The 18,088-nt window shown below is 48.7% G+C and overlaps 1 protein-coding gene across 4 annotated transcripts; it reads right to left on the bottom strand.

Moving 5' to 3' along the window:
- Positions 1-3,642: 3,642 nt before the first annotated feature.
- On the bottom strand, positions 3,643-16,026 carry LOC102444294 (uncharacterized). 4 transcript variants are annotated; one of them, XM_006123745.4, is made up of 3 exons: positions 15,410-16,026; positions 8,761-8,862; positions 3,643-6,184 (listed from the first exon to the last, which is right to left on the bottom strand). In XM_006123745.4, exons 2-3 carry the CDS (start codon positions 8,780-8,782, stop codon positions 5,277-5,279), a joined length of 930 nt encoding a protein of 309 aa, XP_006123807.2. In that variant the 5' UTR covers positions 8,783-8,862; positions 15,410-16,026; the 3' UTR covers positions 3,643-5,276. The 4 variants fall into 4 exon arrangements, with proteins under 4 accessions (XP_006123807.2, XP_006123806.2, XP_075761774.1 ...); XM_006123744.4 differs by having other exon boundaries at positions 3,643-6,187; positions 15,410-15,778; XM_075905659.1 differs by lacking the exon at positions 15,410-16,026 and adding an exon at positions 14,847-15,359 and having other exon boundaries at positions 3,643-6,187.
- Between the last annotated feature and the right edge of the window lie 2,062 nt (positions 16,027-18,088).

Here is an 18,088-nt window from a genome sequence, read left to right as displayed (position 1 = left end):
AGGCTCCACAATGACATTTGCCAAATCCCTCAGTACCCTCGGATGCATTAAATCTGGGCCCATGGATTTGTGTACATTTAGCTTTTCTAAATAGTTCCTAACTTGTTCTTTACCCACCACAGGCTGTCCATCTTCATCCCATCTTGCGTCACTTAGCCAGGAGCCGACCTTGTCCGTGAATACAGAGGCAAAGAAAGCATTGAGTACTTCAGCTTTCCCCACATCATCAGTCACTAGGTTACCTCCTTCATCCATTAGGGGCCGCACACCCTCTGATCACCTTCTTCTTGTTAACATGCCTGTAGAAACCTTTCTTGTTATCCTTCACATCCTTAGCCAGTCGCAATTCCATTTGCACTTTTGCCTTCCTGATAACCCCCCGGCATTCTCGAGCTATACATTTAAACGTCTGCCTGGTCATTTGTCCAAGTTTCCACTTTTTCTAAGCTTCCTTTTTGTGCTTAAGTTCACCAAGGATTTCCCCTGTAAGCCAATCTGGTCTCCTACCATGTTTGCCTCTCTTGCTACGCATCGGGATGGTTTCTTTCTGTGCCTTCAATAAGGCTTCTTTAAAATACTGCCAGCTGTCCTGGACTCCTTTCCCCTTCATGTTCGCATCCCAGGGGATTCTGCCCATCAGATCTCTGAGGGAGTCAAAATCTGCTTTTTTGAAGTCCAAGGTGTGTATTTTACTACTCTCTTTTCTTCCTTTGGTCAGGATCCTGAAATCTACCATCTCATGATCACTGCTTCCCAGGTTGTCACCCACCTCCACTTCCCCTATTAGTTCCTCCCTGTTTGTGAGCAGAAGGTCAAGCTGCGCACAGTCCCTGGTCGGATCCTTCAGCACCTGTGTCAAGAAGTTATCCCCAACATTCTGCAAAAACTTCCTGGATTGCCTGTGTACTGCCGTATTAGTTTCCCAACAGATGTCAGGTAACCTCGGAGAGTGGCAACCTGATATGCCAGGAGTGTAACGGGGTTGTACCTGTGTATAAAAGTGAACTCCGAAGGGTTGTCTTTGTCTGACTTCGGGGGTAGTCTCTCATCTCTGGCTCTGAGTCAGTCCATTGTAACAGGCATACATGTGTTAACCTATCTGTGGACCAGGACGGGCCTTACCATGAGGCGAATTGAGGTGGCCGCCTCAGGTGCCAGACTGTGGGGGAGGGCGCCACTTGGCCCCAGAATGTAGAAAATTGTGTCTGCTGCTGGTGCATATGTAGGTAGCAGAGCAGTACCATGAGAGGAGTAGAACAGGAAGAAGGTAGAATTGAGACCTGTCAAAGTTTTTGCCCAAGCGAGGGGAAATGGGGGCGTCATTTGAGCTCCCCGCCTCAGATGCCAAAATGTTGTGGGCCGGCCCTGCTGTGGACCTTTGATCTGGGGAAGCTAGGACCGTGCTTCCGCTACAATAACCTGGGCTGGGCGCCTTCGATCCTTATTGAATATTGTGGTCTTTGGGGGTTCTCTTGAAGTCGGCTGTGCTGACTAATTGTGCATGGTCAACACAGTAACAAGGGGAGTAAATGCAGGAACGCACACAGCCGAACGGTTACACTGCTCTACAGCCAAAATGCTTCTGAAATAAATGTAGTCAAACTTTACTAATTCTGGGTCACCGAGAACGAAAATTGTGCTTAAAATTGTTGATTGGCTCTAGTTTTCAAGATATGCTATTGGATCAGTATATACGACCCTTGATTTGCGAATGGCGGAGGATAAGTGAGTTATAAAGGGAAGGGATCTCAATTTAAACCAGAAATGACTAAAATACATCTGTGACTGGATCTATGAATAAATCTATGACTGGGTTTGGACAGTAGTTGCTTTTTAGGCAAAACAATGAATGATGCAGTCTGAAGCTGGTATTGCATCATACATGATATGAATTGCATGATGTTATTCCTAGAAGTCATGGATGATGCAATCATAACGAAGCTTACATCACTCTGCTGAACAAATTGCCCTGTATCAGCTCTAGAAATCATACAGTGTTGTGCTCTCTTATTTGTCAGTGTTTGATTTTGCAAAGGGACACATTTCTGTTTAGCCAAAGTGAGCAGAGATGCCTCGTACTTGTGTGAACAGTGCAGATAACTTCTGCTATGTTTGTGGTGAAGTGACTTTTACATCACAAAAGCGCAGTATAACCACTATGGTTAAGAAAGCCTATCACCTTTATTTTGGCTGCAAAATTGGAGACCAGGACAAGAGGTGGGCCCCACACATATGCTGCAACACTTGTGCAACAAATCTTTGCTAGTGGTTGAACAGGAAAAGGAAATCTATGCCTTTTGCAGTGCCAATGATTTGGAGAGAGCCAACAGATCATACCAGCAATTGTTACTTCTGCATGGTGCCTCCAGTTGGGAAAGGTGTGTCAAAGAAGAAAAAGTGGACTGTGCATTATCCAAACATTCCATCAGCTATACGCCCAGTACCCCACGGAGAAGGACTGCCGGTTCCTGATAAACCAGAATCATTCTCACTTGAGTCAGACGAGGAAGAGGATGAAACTTCTGGTCCTGAACCATCAATGTCACAGAACCCACATTTTCTCCCATCCTCCTCCTCTGAACCACACTTCATAACACAAGGTGCACTGAATGACCTTGTCAGGGACCTTTTGTTTCATAATAAATTTTATTTATATAACCCTTTTGCTGATTTTTAAAGTGTTACATAAACAGGACAAGTGAAATATCATCATGTAAAGCAACCATAAACACACGAAAAGACCTAGATTTATGATTAAAACTCTACTATCTACACAATATACATAGACGTAAAGTGTAAAAACTTAAATATCTTGGAAACAGCAGCCGATCAGTTGTTTTAATTATCATATTTGAATTCAGCACATCAAAATACATAATAAATAGCACATTTTATCTCTGAAGCAGATGACTTCTAAAAAATTGTAGACCAGAGTTATCATTGTAGACGGAGCAGGAGACCTGTCAGGATGCCACCGGTGAATCCAGACCGCTACAACCATCAAGGGATCAGACATACTTATGCTTAGCAAGACTTATAGGCTACATCTACACTGGCAACTTCTTGTGCAAGAACTCTTTTGCGGAAGAGTTCTTGTGCAAAAACTCTTCTATAAGAGAGCATCTACACTGGCATGTGCTTTTGCGCAAGAGCATCCATGCCAGTGTAAACGCTCTATTGTGCAAGAAAGCTCTGATAGCCATTTTAACCATAGAGCTTTCTTGCGCAAGAAATTCATGTTGCCTGTCTACACTGGCCTCTTGCGCAAGAACAGTTGTGCAAGAGGGCTTATTCCTGAGCGGGAGCATCATAGTTTTTGCGCAAGAAGCCCTGATTTTATGCAGTAGAACGTCAGTTTACCTGCACAAGAATACACGGCCAATATAGACAGGCAACAAGTTTTTGCGCAAGAGCGTCTGCTTTGGCGTAAGATCGCACCAGTGTAGACACAGCCAATACTGTGTAGAGCAGGGGTGGGGAACCTAAAGCTCAGGGGCCGAATGTGGCCCCTGGCTTGCCTGGATCCAGTCCCCAAGGCTCAGGGCTCCCTCCCCAGCATTGGAGAGCCCACACTGTTGCTCTAGCCTCCCAGCCATACCCCACAGGGCTGGAGCACACAAAAATCTAGTAGTCTGCCACCGCCCCCCCCCCCCCCACCACCACCACACACACCCCCAAGGTTCTGGTGTGCGAGGGAAATGAGGAGAATGTCTCTCTCCTTCTCAGTCAGGAGCTGCCACAATGAGGGGTTTGGGGTGTTTTTGGTTTTGGGGAATTTTTGGGGGGGCTTCTCCCTTGTGCATGGCCTCCGACTAATTTTTCTGTGGGTGTGTGGTCCCCCCAAAAGTAGAGTCTAAGGCTACGGCTAGACAGAGGCACTATTTCAAGATCCTGGAAGGATCCTGAAATAGCTATTCCACGTCTCTAGCCACACCCATTATTTCAAATTCTCTCTCAAAATAATGGGCGCACTATTCTGGTGTCCCTGTAACCCTCATTCCACGAGGGTTAAGGTCTTGTTGGAATAGCACTTGATTTCGAGGTACGGATGCATTGTAGATGCACCCTAAGGGGAGAGGAAAAGCCTCTGAAAAGGAGAAGCAGAGGCATTGCTTAGAAAAGAATTTTATCGCACATCCCCTTGTCACAGCCCCTCTCCCTCACAAAGCAGCATTAGCCACCCAGCAAGATACCCCCTGAAGATTTCTGTCCCTCCCTCCTTCAAGAGGCAGAAAGACCCTAGGAATTCTGTACAATCACAGGACCAGTCCCTCAACTGATGCTTATGGATATAGCTCTATGGACTTCGAAGGCACGTCACAGATTTGCAGCTGCTATGGAACCGGCCCACCCTGTTCATCAGCATCACTTGTTCTCCTGGCACATTTCAAAGGCAGTGGAGCGGAATCTTGTCAGATGGAGCAGTCACAGGTCTGACTCCCCCAGACATTTCCCTGCCTCATTGGCATCCTCTCGAAACCAGGTATAAAAGTTCCACTCACACACACCATGACGTCCGAGGCCACCATTTTACCGGTGGGACCATTTTTTCCTGTATTCGCCCACCCCTCTCTGAAGTTTGCACATGACCCCAGTCTGCTAGCAGAGTCCTGAGCAAAGGCACCAGCCATGGAAAGAGGCTTCTGGAGACCACTGGTTGTCCAGGTTTGAATTCTAACCGAGGAAGCGGTGACACTGCCAAGCTTCACACAAGCTTGTTAAGCCACTCTATCTTGTGACCTGCTGTACCTTTCACAGGCAGGCCCATGCTAGTATTAGCATGCTCAGGTAGCTAAACGAGAGCAGTGTTCCCTCTAAGTTTTTCCATGTATGTGTAGAATAAATTTTGTTGTGCACCAAGCCATGTGCAGATATGCACCACCAATAGAAACATAGGCTGCTGGCTGTGGTCAGCTGTGGGCACTCTGCCTATCAGCTGGGCAGCATGCGAATCTCTCCTGGGTGACTACCCAGGCACTCAGCTTACCTGGAACACTGAATGGGAGCCCCGTTTTTAAAAGAGTCTCTTAGGCATGAGAGATACAGTCAGGCCCAATATCGACAAGTCCTGTGACACCTTATAGACTTGTCATGCATCTGACAAAGTGGGTCTTTGCCCACAAAAGCTTATGTTCCAATAAATGTTAGTCTACAAGGTGCCACTGGATTCCTCGTTGTTTATGCGGATTCAAATTAACACGGCTACCCCTCCGATTCTTGTTAGCCAGCCCCAATGACACTAGCTTCTCTAGGCATATCCAGTAGATTGTCTATCTTCAGCAAACCATACCTCCTTCCAGATACGGTTCAGGCCTTATGGCGAGCACTGGTAGGCTCCTCGCCGAGACCCACAACGTGTCCGGTACCCTGCCACTGTGATAGATGCCACTTAAAATGTCGGACACCAGACGGGACGTCAAGTTGTGCAGGGAATTTTCCCCAGCCTGGCCTCTGGTGTTTGTCAGGAGGGCGAGGGTAGTCTCAGTGGCAAAAGGGCTTCCATCGAACGAGCGCTGTATGGTCACCACCGTGCCATAAGGTGCAAACTTCTCCCTCTCATAAATAACAGAGAGATACAGCCCAGTCTTCGGGTGCTCTCCCCAAGGAGGTGGAATCCTCTTGTAGTCTTGTACCTGGACTCTCACTGAATGAGGCAGACCTTTTCCTGTGGCCAGCAGGGAGAGGGTCCATCTTGAGAGGCAAACGAGCGTATTCCTCGCATCCCCCAGCCCAACAGCCACCAAAGAGACTCCAAACCCCTCAGGATGGTCAGCCCAACGCAGGCCGTTCACGCTGCTCTGGAGAGCACGCCATGTTGTTTCCAGCTGGCTTGGGAAAAGACGACAAAATGGGCTGAGTCTTTTGTCCAGTAAACAAACTCCATTACAGCCGAGGGCCCTGCAGTGACTCAAGGGCCCTCGGCCGGTGTTGCCGTAAATCAGGAAGAGAGAGACAAGGATGAAAACAAGGCACAGGATGCCTGCAAGTCTGACAGACGACAAGAAGTCAGAGTCTTCCGGCCGCAGCGAAACAGGCTCAGAGGATGCTGAGGAAACTTGGCTTCCTCTGGATTCCATCTCTGCTGGATGCCCAGGCTGACGATTCAGGGATGCTGGTAGGTTCATGTAGTAGCTATCGCTTTCCTCAGATGGCTCCTTCTCAGGTGGCAGGTTTTGGTCTTCTACTACTGGAAGCAAGAAAATAAAAATACCATCAGCCAGATGGGAGAAGCATGCAAGAGGCCCAATCCATCCTCCATTAGCCAGCTTTCCATTGAAGTCACTGGAACACAACAAGGACAGGACTGAAGTAACAGGGTGGGCAGCCTTAGCCTAGCATGCCTGGTGACAGGACAGGAAGCCAGAGGATTCACATTCTGTTCCAAGATCCAAATTATTCCTTATCTGCCAGGGTGACTCCTTCATGTTTGCAAAGCTTTTCAAAGTGGAGGAGTGCCACTATGGTTCACGAAGGCTGTTTTTCAGCAGCCTTAAATCAAGGGGATTAACCCTAATCCATTCACACACGACTGATGGTTAAACACTTCCATGATGTGGTAAAAAGGAGGGAGTCCGGGGCGAGAAGGAAAGGGACAGGAGAGAGGCAGCAGCAAGAATCTAATGACTTTGGAGGAGAGATCCAGAAACAAAACTACTCACAAAGGAGAAGGCAATGTACAGCCTGTGTGTGTTTGTGCACAAAAACACACACTCCCCTGCCACACCATGATTGACCAAACTGAAAATACATCTGCCTCACTTGGCCTTGAATGAGGGGCAGGCAAGAGTGTTAAGAAACCCTACAGAAACAAATTTCAGAGGAGTAGCTGTGATTCAGGAAAAAAAAAAAAAAATCACTGTAGCAACTTAGGGTTGCTACACTGCAGGACTTAACTCAAATTGATCTGTGTCAATTGCGTATCTTATTTCATATACAGAGCGTCTACACAGCACTTATTTCAAAACAGAGCACTCCTCCTCCGATTTCCCTTATTTCTTGTACAATGAGGATTACAGGAGTCGGAGTAAGAAGTCCTCCAGCCTGACAGCGTTTTGACACTATTTCGAACTGCCTGCCTGCTGTGTAGACACAGACTATGTTATTTTGGAATAATTTCAGTGTAGATGTACTTAGAGACTAACAGTTTTATTTGGGCATCAGCTTTTGTGGGCTGGAACCCACCTTATCATATACATGAAATGGAAACTTCAGTTTGACCAAGACATAGCCACACAACGTGTATCTACAATCTACTAATGTGATATATGCCCTCATGTGAGAGCAATGCCTCTCTGCCATGTACGTTGGCCAAACCGGACGATCTCCATGCAAAAGAAGAAATGGACACAAATCAGACATCAAGAACAGTAACATTCAAAAATGAGTCGGAGAGCACTTCAGGTTCTCTGGACTCTCAATAATAGACCTGGAAGTTGCCAGACTTGAGTAAAATAACTTCAAAAAACAGAGTGCAGCTTGAACCGGCAGAGCTGGAATTCAGATGCAAACTTGACACTCTCAGACTGGGTCTGAGCAGGGACTGGGAGTGGCTAGCTCACAGCAAAAAAATCACTTTCCCTCTTTTTGTACCCTCACCTTTTTACCATGTCTTGGAAGTAGGCCACTTCCACCCTGATTGAATTGGCCTCATTAACACTGGCCCTCTGCACAGTAACACTCCCATCTCTGCATGTACACACACTTAAATTTTTTAAAGGTACTGTCATACCGTACTCCCCAACCCCTTGACTAGGGTTGCCAGGTGTCCATTATTCACCTGGACAGTTCGGTATTTTCACTTCCTGTCTGGTTAAAAAAAATCAGAAGATACTGGACACCTAAGATGGCCGCTATTTTCTGATTTTTTTTCCCCAGCCAGGAGGCAAAAATGCCGGGCACCTGGCAACCCTACAAACACTCAGTGCCTGGCTTCCACTCCCACCCACAGGCCCCAACACCCTCAGCCTCCCCTATCCCAGACCCCATGCTTACCTGGTTCTGCATGGCTACCAGCAAAAAGACCAAAGGGGAAGCAATGACTCCCCTGGGTCTTAGTGCACAACTTCTCCCCTGTTCCTATCCCTGCACTCACTCTTAAAGGGGACATGCTGTTTTAATGCTATTTAATTTTAATTTTTTTGTTTTGTTTTTTGCTCAATAAGTCTTGGAGTCCTTTTTTTTCCCTCAACAACTTTGGTTCCCCCGCTCTTTATTTTCCCTTCAACAATATTTCCTCAGTGTTTTTTTTTGGAGGGGGTGGGAGGGAGTGGTGTTCAGTATTTTTGTTTCAACCATCTGGCAACCCTACCCTTGACTTGAAGGGAGGGTGGTACAACAGAACATGTAAGAAACTTAAGTTACTTTTACCTCTGCCCAAATCAACAAGTGACTGCTCTCAAATTTAAATTTACAGGACATTTGGTTATATTAATCACTTGAGAAAGGCTGAGTTTTGACTCGAACATCACAGGTTTTGCTGTTCTTTAAATGAAACACGAGGCACAACTACGCAAGCTTATTTAACTGCTCTTTATTGCACCCCATCTTCTCAGTGAATTAATTAACACTAGTTAAGCAGTAATGCTCAAGAGGTGAGCACGGGGGGGGGGGGGGGGGGGACAAAGTCATATCCTGCATGTCCTGTCCCACCCAGAATATCTAGATGCGCCCCTGGCTAGGACTTAAACCAGATTTGCCAATACTGAGCTAACCGTCTCTCTCAGATGTTTGCAAGCCAGATCTAAAGGCAAAGCCACTTACCTTCCCCTTGGAGCCCAGACATCCTTGGCCCAGTCCCAACACAGCTTCTCCGAGCCTCCTGCGCTCCTGACTTCCCCACAAGAATTGGTTCCCTCAAGAGGCCTGGAGCAAAAGGATGTCACAGTGAGTGACCCAAGCTGCCAAGTGGGGATGCTTTGCGCCCAGTCACTGGGCAATCTTGCTGAACTTCCCTTGTTCTGCTCCCCAGCTGGCAGACACAAAGCTTGGTGCAAACGCAGTACAGCAGTGGACACTAACCAGTCGATTGGGAGCTACCGGTAGATCTTGGAGCCTCTGACAGGTGATCTTGACTGGTTTGGCCAGGAAGCTATCAAGCACTAGCACATCAGTTGCCCCTCCCCCTACTCCTGCCTTGGATCGGCCCGCCTTGGATCTGCCCCCCTGAGGGCCTCCTACTTGCTGTGCAATGGTATGGGAGGGAGAAGAGGGGGGTGTTGATGTCAGGGTGTCCCTTCTTCCCCCACTTCTGTACCTGATGTCCACACAGAGAGAAGGGGATGGAGGAAGCTTAGCAATGCAAATTTCCATCACTCACACACTCTGTGTGTGCGCGCATGAGATTCTCTCTCACACACACACACACACACACACACACACACACACACACACTCCTTCACTCTCATCTCCTGACCCAACAGATACATAGGGGGTTGTTGTTGTTCCTTTTACTGTTTGCAAAGTGTGTCCATTTTGGTTTTTTGACTGGTCTGTGCATTTCATCCTTTTCATTTCTCTCTTACACTTTCATTTAATTCTTTGAGGAGTGAGTTCTAAAATGCCTAACCTGTCGTGGCTGGAGTCATTATCCCCATGGTAATTGCTGCTCCTGGAAGTGGCTGGCATGTCCCTGAAGCCCCTGAGAAAGGCAGGGTGGAGGGAGGGATCTCCACATGCTGTCCTTGCCTACAGACACTACTCCTGCAGCTCCCATTGATCAGTAATGGGGAAACCGTGGCCAGTAGAAGCTGTGAACTCAGTGCCTGTAGATGAGGGGTAGGACATGGTGCCATGGAGCCACTGCTGAACATGCCAGCTGCTTTCAGGAGTGGTGCAGGGCCAGGACAGGAGTAAGCTGCCTTAACCCCACTGCTGTACCACCCAGAAACTGTCTCAATTAAACAGTGCCCAGCCAGAGCCTGCTTCCTGAACTCCTATCCCAGCCCTGAACCTCCTCCTACACCCAACCTCCTGCCCCAGATGCGAGTCCCCCTGCACCCAAACTCCTTCCCAGAGCTTACACCCTGAACCCCCTCCTGGACCAAGCCCCGAGCTCCTCCCACACTCCAAACCCATTGGCCCAAGACCAGAGCCTGCACCCCAACCTCTTACTGCAGCCTGGTGCAAATGAGGGAGTATGGGGGGGGGGGAAGGAAGGGAGGATGGAGTGAGCAGGGTGAGGCCTCAGAAGGGATGGAGGAGGGGCAGGGCCCCGAAGAAGGGGCAGGAAAGAAGTGGGGCAGGGGTATTTGGGTTCGAGGTAGATCTTACATTGAAAAAGTGATTGTGTGGTTAAAAAGGTTGGAGACCCCTGCAGGACAGTATTGTGGCACAGTTGTGTGCTGGCTGGCCTGGGTGTGTTGCCAAGCCAGACACCCATGAGGGAGTGTGGGTTTCTTTCAGAGCAGGGAGGGGGGGGGGGGCGAAAGGACCCGGCTCTCAAGAAACTGAACTGAGGGTGGAGGGTGTGTTTCCAGTCAGCAGAGAAGGCAAAATTGTTTTGAAGTCAGGAGGAGGAGCTGCCTCCTTCCTGTAATAAATAACCGGTTCTGTTTACTGCACTCGTGTTCACATTGTCATTCCAGGGATTCTTCCAGCATGTGCTGCCCGCCAGGGAGACTCTTATCAGGCAACAGTAGAAACGCAAGAGCAGCAAACCAGATAAGAGCAGAAATTAGAGATGGGCCCCAAACCCAACCCTGAATCTAAACTCAAGAGATTCAAGGGTGTCAAAAATCCAATTCTGCATCCCGCCTCCTTCCCCCTGGAGCCAGACCAGAAGACGTGTGTGCGTGCTCATTTTGTTACTCCGTCTCCAGAAAGCCAGCAAGTTGGAACATCCCTTCCTAGCGTTGGCAAACGCCTTGTGCCAGCAGCATCCTGCAGTGCTTGCTCAACAGCTATTGATAAATCCAGGTTATCTGAATATCAAAGCCAGATAGAGACTGTGTTGTGAGATGCACATGGGAGTTACCTGTGTTGATTTAATTAATTTCATTTTTTATATATATATATATATATATATAGGGGGGGGGTTGGCAGTTATGGTGTTGCTGGCTAAAAGGTTAAATCATTCTTAGTTTTTGCAGGTACCAAGACTCCATGGCTGTAAACAGCCCCCCTGGCAAATACAGGAGATGGCCTCCTCAGTTCCTTTTAGGGGGTATCTTGCAGCTCCAGGTGGGAACTCTGAAACAAAGGGCTTGCGGTCTGTGATAAGCCGAGACTTCAGGGAGACAGGTCAGCAGAAGACTCAAGAGAACAGAGAGTGCGGAGGCAATCTCGCAGGAAATAAGTTTGGTTTCATTCAAAATTTCCCGTGAAACTAAAGTTTAGCAGCATTGACACTGGGAGGAAAACTGGTTTAAATGAAACCTGGTTTTTGGTGGGAAGAACTTCCCACATGAAGAATTTCAGCCATCTGCACGGTTCCTTCTAACACTCCCCTTTGACAAGTTGGGGCCCACCCTTCTTTCAGCTCATGGTAGTGAGAGTCATTTCTGTAGCCCAAGAGGTTTTTGTGGTGAAGGGAAGCTGCTCTGTTGACCAACTCTCCTCTTTTCTGGTCCAGGCATGGGTCTGGAACTGGTGTCAACTCCACCATCATCAACCAATGACAGTGAAACCTGGACACTTAAGAAGACATGCTCAAAAGTTAGATGCTTGCGGAGAACTTTAAGAGTAAGCTTATGAGGGAAGGAAGATGAACAAAGAGGTCATAAAAATGCTAAAGCAAGGTCTCTGTTGCAAATAGTTTGTTAGAGAAGAAACAGACGACCCAGGAGCAGATAAGGCTTTATTGCCCAAGCATGTTTACCTTGGATATTCAACACAACGTCCAAGTGGCAACAAATCAGCACCAGTTATACTCTTGCACTTATTTTAGTATGCTAATTCGCACGATTATTACTTTTCTTAAAACCTTATTTAGTAAATATTAATTCCCATAAAATGAACATTAACAAATGAATACAATTATACCTGCTCCTAATTACTATTTACAAAATTTCTAATTAAATTTACACTTTTTTACACTACAAACTTTCTAAGTCAACAGGTTACAGAAATTAGACAAAAAATTAACCCTGAAGATATTTTATACAGAGCCAATGAAGATAAGCAAAAGACACAACAAAGTAAAGCGATTCCATATTTATTTGGTTTCCTAGGCTACAAGAACATGTTTATACATCAGAAAGGGTAATACCGGTTTTGACCGGACTCCTAATCTATCTTCCCAAACAAAAAGGAAAAAGCATGTTTAAAGGGTAATGCTGTGGCTAATCCCTTAACCACGAATGTAGAACCATTTCAGATCCCTATTAAATTTTACATATCCCAATAGTTTATCAGAAAAGACATCAATGGCTAGGTCATGTGTTATGAATGAATCAGAACCAACTACCGATTATGGCTCTCAGCTGGAAGCCAGAAAACCCAATGAGAAAAATGGGTAGAGGTAGGATGACTTGGAAGCGTACGATTATCCAGTGACACAGGAAAAAATCATTTGACATGGGAGGACTTAGGTTACGTGGCCGCTGATAAAAAGCCTGGAGGATGTGGGTAACCCAATGTGCTGAAAAGCATGGGATGGAAGAAGGCCTACAGTCCCTTCAGCTGGAGATCTCAGCCTGGGACACTGACCACACGCTCTCCCCCTCCCCCGCCCCCCCTTCCATTCAGGACACAACCTGAAGCCGTGTGCATCAATGTACTACACCAGTCATGGAGGGTCCCATGCTACAAGAGAAGGGCTGGGGGATGGCAAGTGATGGCTCCATGGATAGTGTTCGGTTCCTATGCCAATGGAAGCTAGGTAAATCCCTAGACAGAAGCAGTGGTAGAAGACAGGAATGTGGATTTACAGAGACTTGGTGGCAGTGTGGCAAGAGGATAGACCCCAGCACACAGCAATGGGTTCTGCACATGACAAGACCAGGGCTACAGGAGCCATCGGTGTGCCAGGACCAAGGTGTGGAAAGGCAAGCCAGAGAGGGAGAGATTCATAAAGAGCTGGGTCCCAAATATAGCCATGAATTTCTGCATGGCCAAAGCCCTACCAGAATGTGGGGAAGATTCAAGATCCAGGGGGGACGCTGGTGCCCAGCTGAAGCATTCAGGACTGGAATCCCATCAGTTCGTCCCTCATCCTCCTCCCGCCCTGCCCTCTGCTGCTTGGCAACAGAGAGAGCCAGCGAGCACAGGCACTGCCTCTGGACCATGCCTCAATCATTGGTCGGCCACCTGTCGCATAGACAGAGAGCAGATGGGATGTTTTTCCTCATTTCCCGTCTGAAAAAAAGACTCACGCCAGGTTAATGGGGGGAGGGAAGCAAAACCACAGATGGGAGGAGCGGGGTAGTAGAGTCACCTAAAGAAGCCAGGCCCTGATTGTACAGGGAAGAAGAACAAGAGATTCTTCCAAGAACTCGGTTCCTTCGAGATTTGTCCTGAGGTCTGGGGACCTCACACGCACCCCTGAAGGTGAATTTCCCTTGAGCACCACAAGTTCAAGAACAAAATGTAACTTTCCTCGAGTAGACTGGTTTGCAGCTAGCCCCTAATTTCCAACATAAGTCAAACAGGACCTGAGACCGCAGGCCCAGAAGAGCATTCCCTATTGAAGAGGGGGTGCTGTCCAGTCGGCATGCATTGTTAAGAACTTCCATGCTCTGCTCACTGACACATTCCCACTCAGGAACACACCAGCCCCTCAGGCCCCAGGCCTCAGACACAGGCACCCTCCAAGAAATGCTTTTAAGGCCCGAGGCCTGTGTCAAGTTCCTGGGAGGAAGTTCGCTTATCCTGGGGAGAGTGTGAAATGACCTCTTTTGCCACAGTGTGCCCAGGAAACTCAGTGTTTCCTGGGAGGGACCTGTGTGCAGGCCACGGTTTTTCCTGGGGTGAACCCTTTTATGTGGCTTACAAAAAAAAAAAAAAAAAGGGACTCGGGGCAGGTGCGGATGCCAGAATTATTCTTCATCCAACCAGGCCAAAATTCAAAAGCTAGAGTGAAAGTAAAAACAGCTCCATTTTCACTGAGGCACGAGCCTAATTGTGCACACGGAACCACGACAGGGTGGATTTGAGCCTGGGACCAATGGAGCTTAATGTAGGAGCCTCTACAGCTTGCGCTATAAAGTCAGCTGGCTCTCAGCTTATGCTGTAGATCTCACTTGTTCTTATTTCTTGCTGTAAGTGGTCTAAGTGCCACTCCATGGGACAGTGAGCCACACTAGGTAGGTACATGCACACTAAGTCTCCGGCTCCCAGTGAATGTGTGTGCTGTGAACTCTGCCACACCACCCCCAGTCAGGCAGCTTCTAGAAAAACTGCAAGGGCCTCCTAGGACATTGGCAGTAAAGTTGTCAGACCCGCTCTGCGTGCCACTTTGCAAGAGGCAGGCAGGTTTGCAGTGACCGAGTTCTGAGAAAGGGGGAGAATTAGACACACTCCAGGCAGAGCGGAGCAATTCTCCCAAAGATACAGAGACAGGGTTTAAAGTGAGAGCTTGCTTCCCAGTGGAAACAAGAGGCAGGCACCTCAGGGACAGTAGGGCACTTCCAGCTACATTCAGAACCAGAACCAAAATCCACCGCTCAGACCCATCTTTTGATAACATACAAGTCAGCCCCTGGGAATGGCTTACCTCAGCCTGGAAGCCACAGAACCTCTCTCCTCCATCAAATCTACTCTCTTGCTACAATCTCTCCTGCTAGGACCCACACTTTATCCACCTCTCAGTTATTTTGAAGGTGTGGCCAACCCAGCCTTCAATGAGGCCCTTAACCTAGTTTTCTTCAGCCATCCTTTCAGTTAAATCATTAGACATGCACTCAGGTTACCTGGGATCAATCACTGGTTGCCCGTGTGAGCCTGGACAAATCACTTAGTCTATGCCTCAGTTTCCCCCCACCTATAAAACAGAAACACTCAGCTAGCAGAGGTGCTAGGGAATAAATTCACTCGTGTTTATAAGGCATTCCGGGACCATAGCAGCAAGCTTATAAGTAAGGCAAACAAAACTCTCATCAGACCCACCCAGTCTACTTTGCCAACATCTCTGCAGGCTTGCTGAGGCAAGACCCTTCTTCCTTACACCAGTTTTACATGTTTGATTTCAGAGGCATTACCCCTGAATTAGGTAGGCTCTGTTTCCTTAACCTCCCCGTGAAGCAGCATGCACAGCCCTGGCACTGTGCTGGCGAGCACCAAATAAGACAGAGCTTACATTCCTCGGCATTCAGAGCAGGCACTAAACCCAGTGCCCTGGTTGTAAGGGACCTGGAGGAGAGGTGGATTGGGGGCAGCCAAAAGGAAAACCTCAGACCCTTCAGCTGTTCATTGAAGAAAACACAGTTCATCCAAGACCACAAGTCCAAAAAAGAAATGAGATGTAAACATTTACCTCATCCGCCTCACGACTCCACACAGCTCCTTACCCTGCAAACTTCCTCAGCCTCTCAATTAAACTCAGGCAGGTGAAGTTTTCCTCAGGTGTGTTGCCACCTGAAACTCTTCTTCCTGAAGCCAAGGTGTCCGCTTGGTCTTAACACCCACCTCATCCCTCTTTGTAGATCCCAGGAGCACCAGTCAAAGCTATCTTCCTACCACAGGGTTGGCTTGCATCTGAGGGGGCCTTTCTCACCTCAGCCCATGGATTTGCATAGAGAACCCCCCAGCTATGGGCTTTCTAGCCTCAGCTTCAAGGGTCTCTTTCAGTGGGTAAACGTGTAAATATTCGCCTTTCATCTGAGGCTGACAAAATGGAGTGATAAAGGACATCTCCCAACCCAAGTGGGTAGACAAAGCCATTTCATTTGCCACATTTTAGAGCTTGGGAAACTGAGGCACAGAGCAGGAAGGTCATCCATAGCATAGCTGGGACTATAGTCAGGGTCCTAACAACATCCAAGTCCTCTGTTCCAACCCTTCAATGAACTAAGTCTCTAGTTGACAGAAGGGTGCAATGTGTTGGACCCACCTATAATAGACAGTCAGTATGTGTATTCAGCCTCCCTTCTGCCAACAGGAGCCTGGCACCCAAGCTGGTAACAACAAAGAACCCAAGGCAAGGTTCCCACTAATCATTTCCATCCATGTGCGGAATAAATTTTATGTGCACCGAGGCATGTGTGAATGTGCACCATCAGTAGAAACTAAACCTAATTGTGGGTGTCTGCTAAGGCATTGGAATCTCTCCTGAGCCTCCACCCAGGCTCACGGCTGAGTGTGAACACTTCTCAGCAGGTTCTCACGGGGACATCAAGAGCTGCATTATTTTAAAACACAGGCCCCTGAGAGATGCCTGCACCTCCCACATTTGTGTGCTTTCATGGGCATGGTGATTGTGCACACAGCCATAGGCATGCACATGCACCAGATTCCAGCACATAGTCAAGTTATTTTGCATGCACACCCTGGGCCTCCGGTACAAATATTTGGCCCCTCACCTCAAGGTTATGGATTCCGGCAACATCCCCAAGATCTGGATGGGAGATGGGTTATCAGAGCACAGCACAGAGCTAGTCTCTTGCGTCATCCCAGGCAGGAAGCTGGGCTCCCTAACACACCCACAGTGTTCTCAGAGAGCCTGTGTAGAGCAGACAAGGCCCGTTAGGTGAGAGCGGCCTGTGATAAGTGATATAATCGCTGACAGGCCCCGTGAGCCATAGCTCCAGCCTCCAAGCATGGTCCGGGCTGATCTGGAAGTGGGGGAGGGATAGTTCAGTGGTTTGAGCACTTGCTAAACCCAGGGTTGTGAGTTCAATCCTTGTGGAGGCCATTTGGGGCAAAAATTTGTCAAGGATGGTACTTGGTCCTGCTGGGAAGACAGAGGACTGGACTCAATGACCTTTCAAGGTCAGCTCTAGGAGAGAGGCAATCTCCATTAATTTAAGGAAGTTATTGGGAGTGCCTTCAATCAAGGCACAGAGTCAAAGGTACAGTTTGAGATGATGAAATGAATTGGATTGATCCTCTGCACTGCTCAGGTATTGGCACAGCCTGGCCAAACCCTCCACGGCACTGTCACCTTGCTCAGCACTGGGAAGTTGGCCTACAAAGCAAACATATGAGCTGGGGCATGGCTGAGAAGGCCGGAGCACCCCAAATTCATAGGCTGGGACTCCTGACCCCTGACCCCCCCAGCTGGGTGTCTATCAGACTGGCCACCTGGCTCTCCTGCCAGTGCCACAGGCTGCTGCCTGGTTGCTAGCCCGGCAGGGATCTGGGGACTCATGGGGCAGGGCAGGTCTGGGGGGGTGAGCACTGGTCGGGAAATAGGGGCAGCAGTGCCAGCAGGAGGGTATGCAGCTGGGCTGGCAGACAACAAGCTGAGGTTAGGAGGGAGGAGGGGTGCATGGAGCACAAGCCCTGGCGGGCCCCCTCTTGGCTCCATTCATGCACCCTGCAGCCTGTGTCCTGTGTCCTGGGTGCCTGCAGAGCAGTAACAAGATCAAATCTCCTGCCCTGCTTACCAAAGCACCTGATCCTGCCTGCATCCCCCCCCCCCCCATTTTTTCCCCTTCCCCCAGGGCATAGATCACTCACATGCCATCCCCTTTCTGCCCCCAGAGGACCAAACCCCTCCTGCCCCCTCCCCTTTCTGCCCCTCTCTCCAGGGCACCGGCTCCCTCCTGCATATCTGATCCTTCTTGCCCCCCGCAGGACCCTCCATCCCTTCCCCCTGCCCCCATCACTGGCCACCCACCAGAAAGCCACTTTTCTTGTCCTAGCTACGCCACTGCTGCATTCACAGTTTTCCAAACAAAACCTGTAAAAATCAACGGCCAGGCATCGTTTCCGGGGTCCCCAGCCCACCCACCCAAGGCAGCGCCCATGCAAAGTCTGCTGCCTGCCTTGCTCTGGCTGAGCACCCAGATAAACAAACGGGTGGCTGGCCTAGACATGCAGAACACAGTGGGTGTGATACAGTTATCAGCCCCGGTGGAATCTGGGCACTGGTGGCTGCCGCAGACGGCACTCAGCCAGCGGTGCCCCAAGCGGTACTCGGTGCCACATCCAAAGGCTTAAGGGAAGAGATGCAGTAATGGTTTCCCACGCTCATGCAGCAAAAACAGCCTGG

The sequence above is a fragment of the Pelodiscus sinensis genome, chromosome 22 (assembly GCF_049634645.1).
Source record: "Pelodiscus sinensis isolate JC-2024 chromosome 22, ASM4963464v1, whole genome shotgun sequence".
Taxonomy (NCBI): Eukaryota; Metazoa; Chordata; order Testudines; family Trionychidae; genus Pelodiscus; species Pelodiscus sinensis.
Note: the sequence above shows the minus strand (reverse complement) of the source record. Positions and strands in the feature narration are given on the sequence as shown.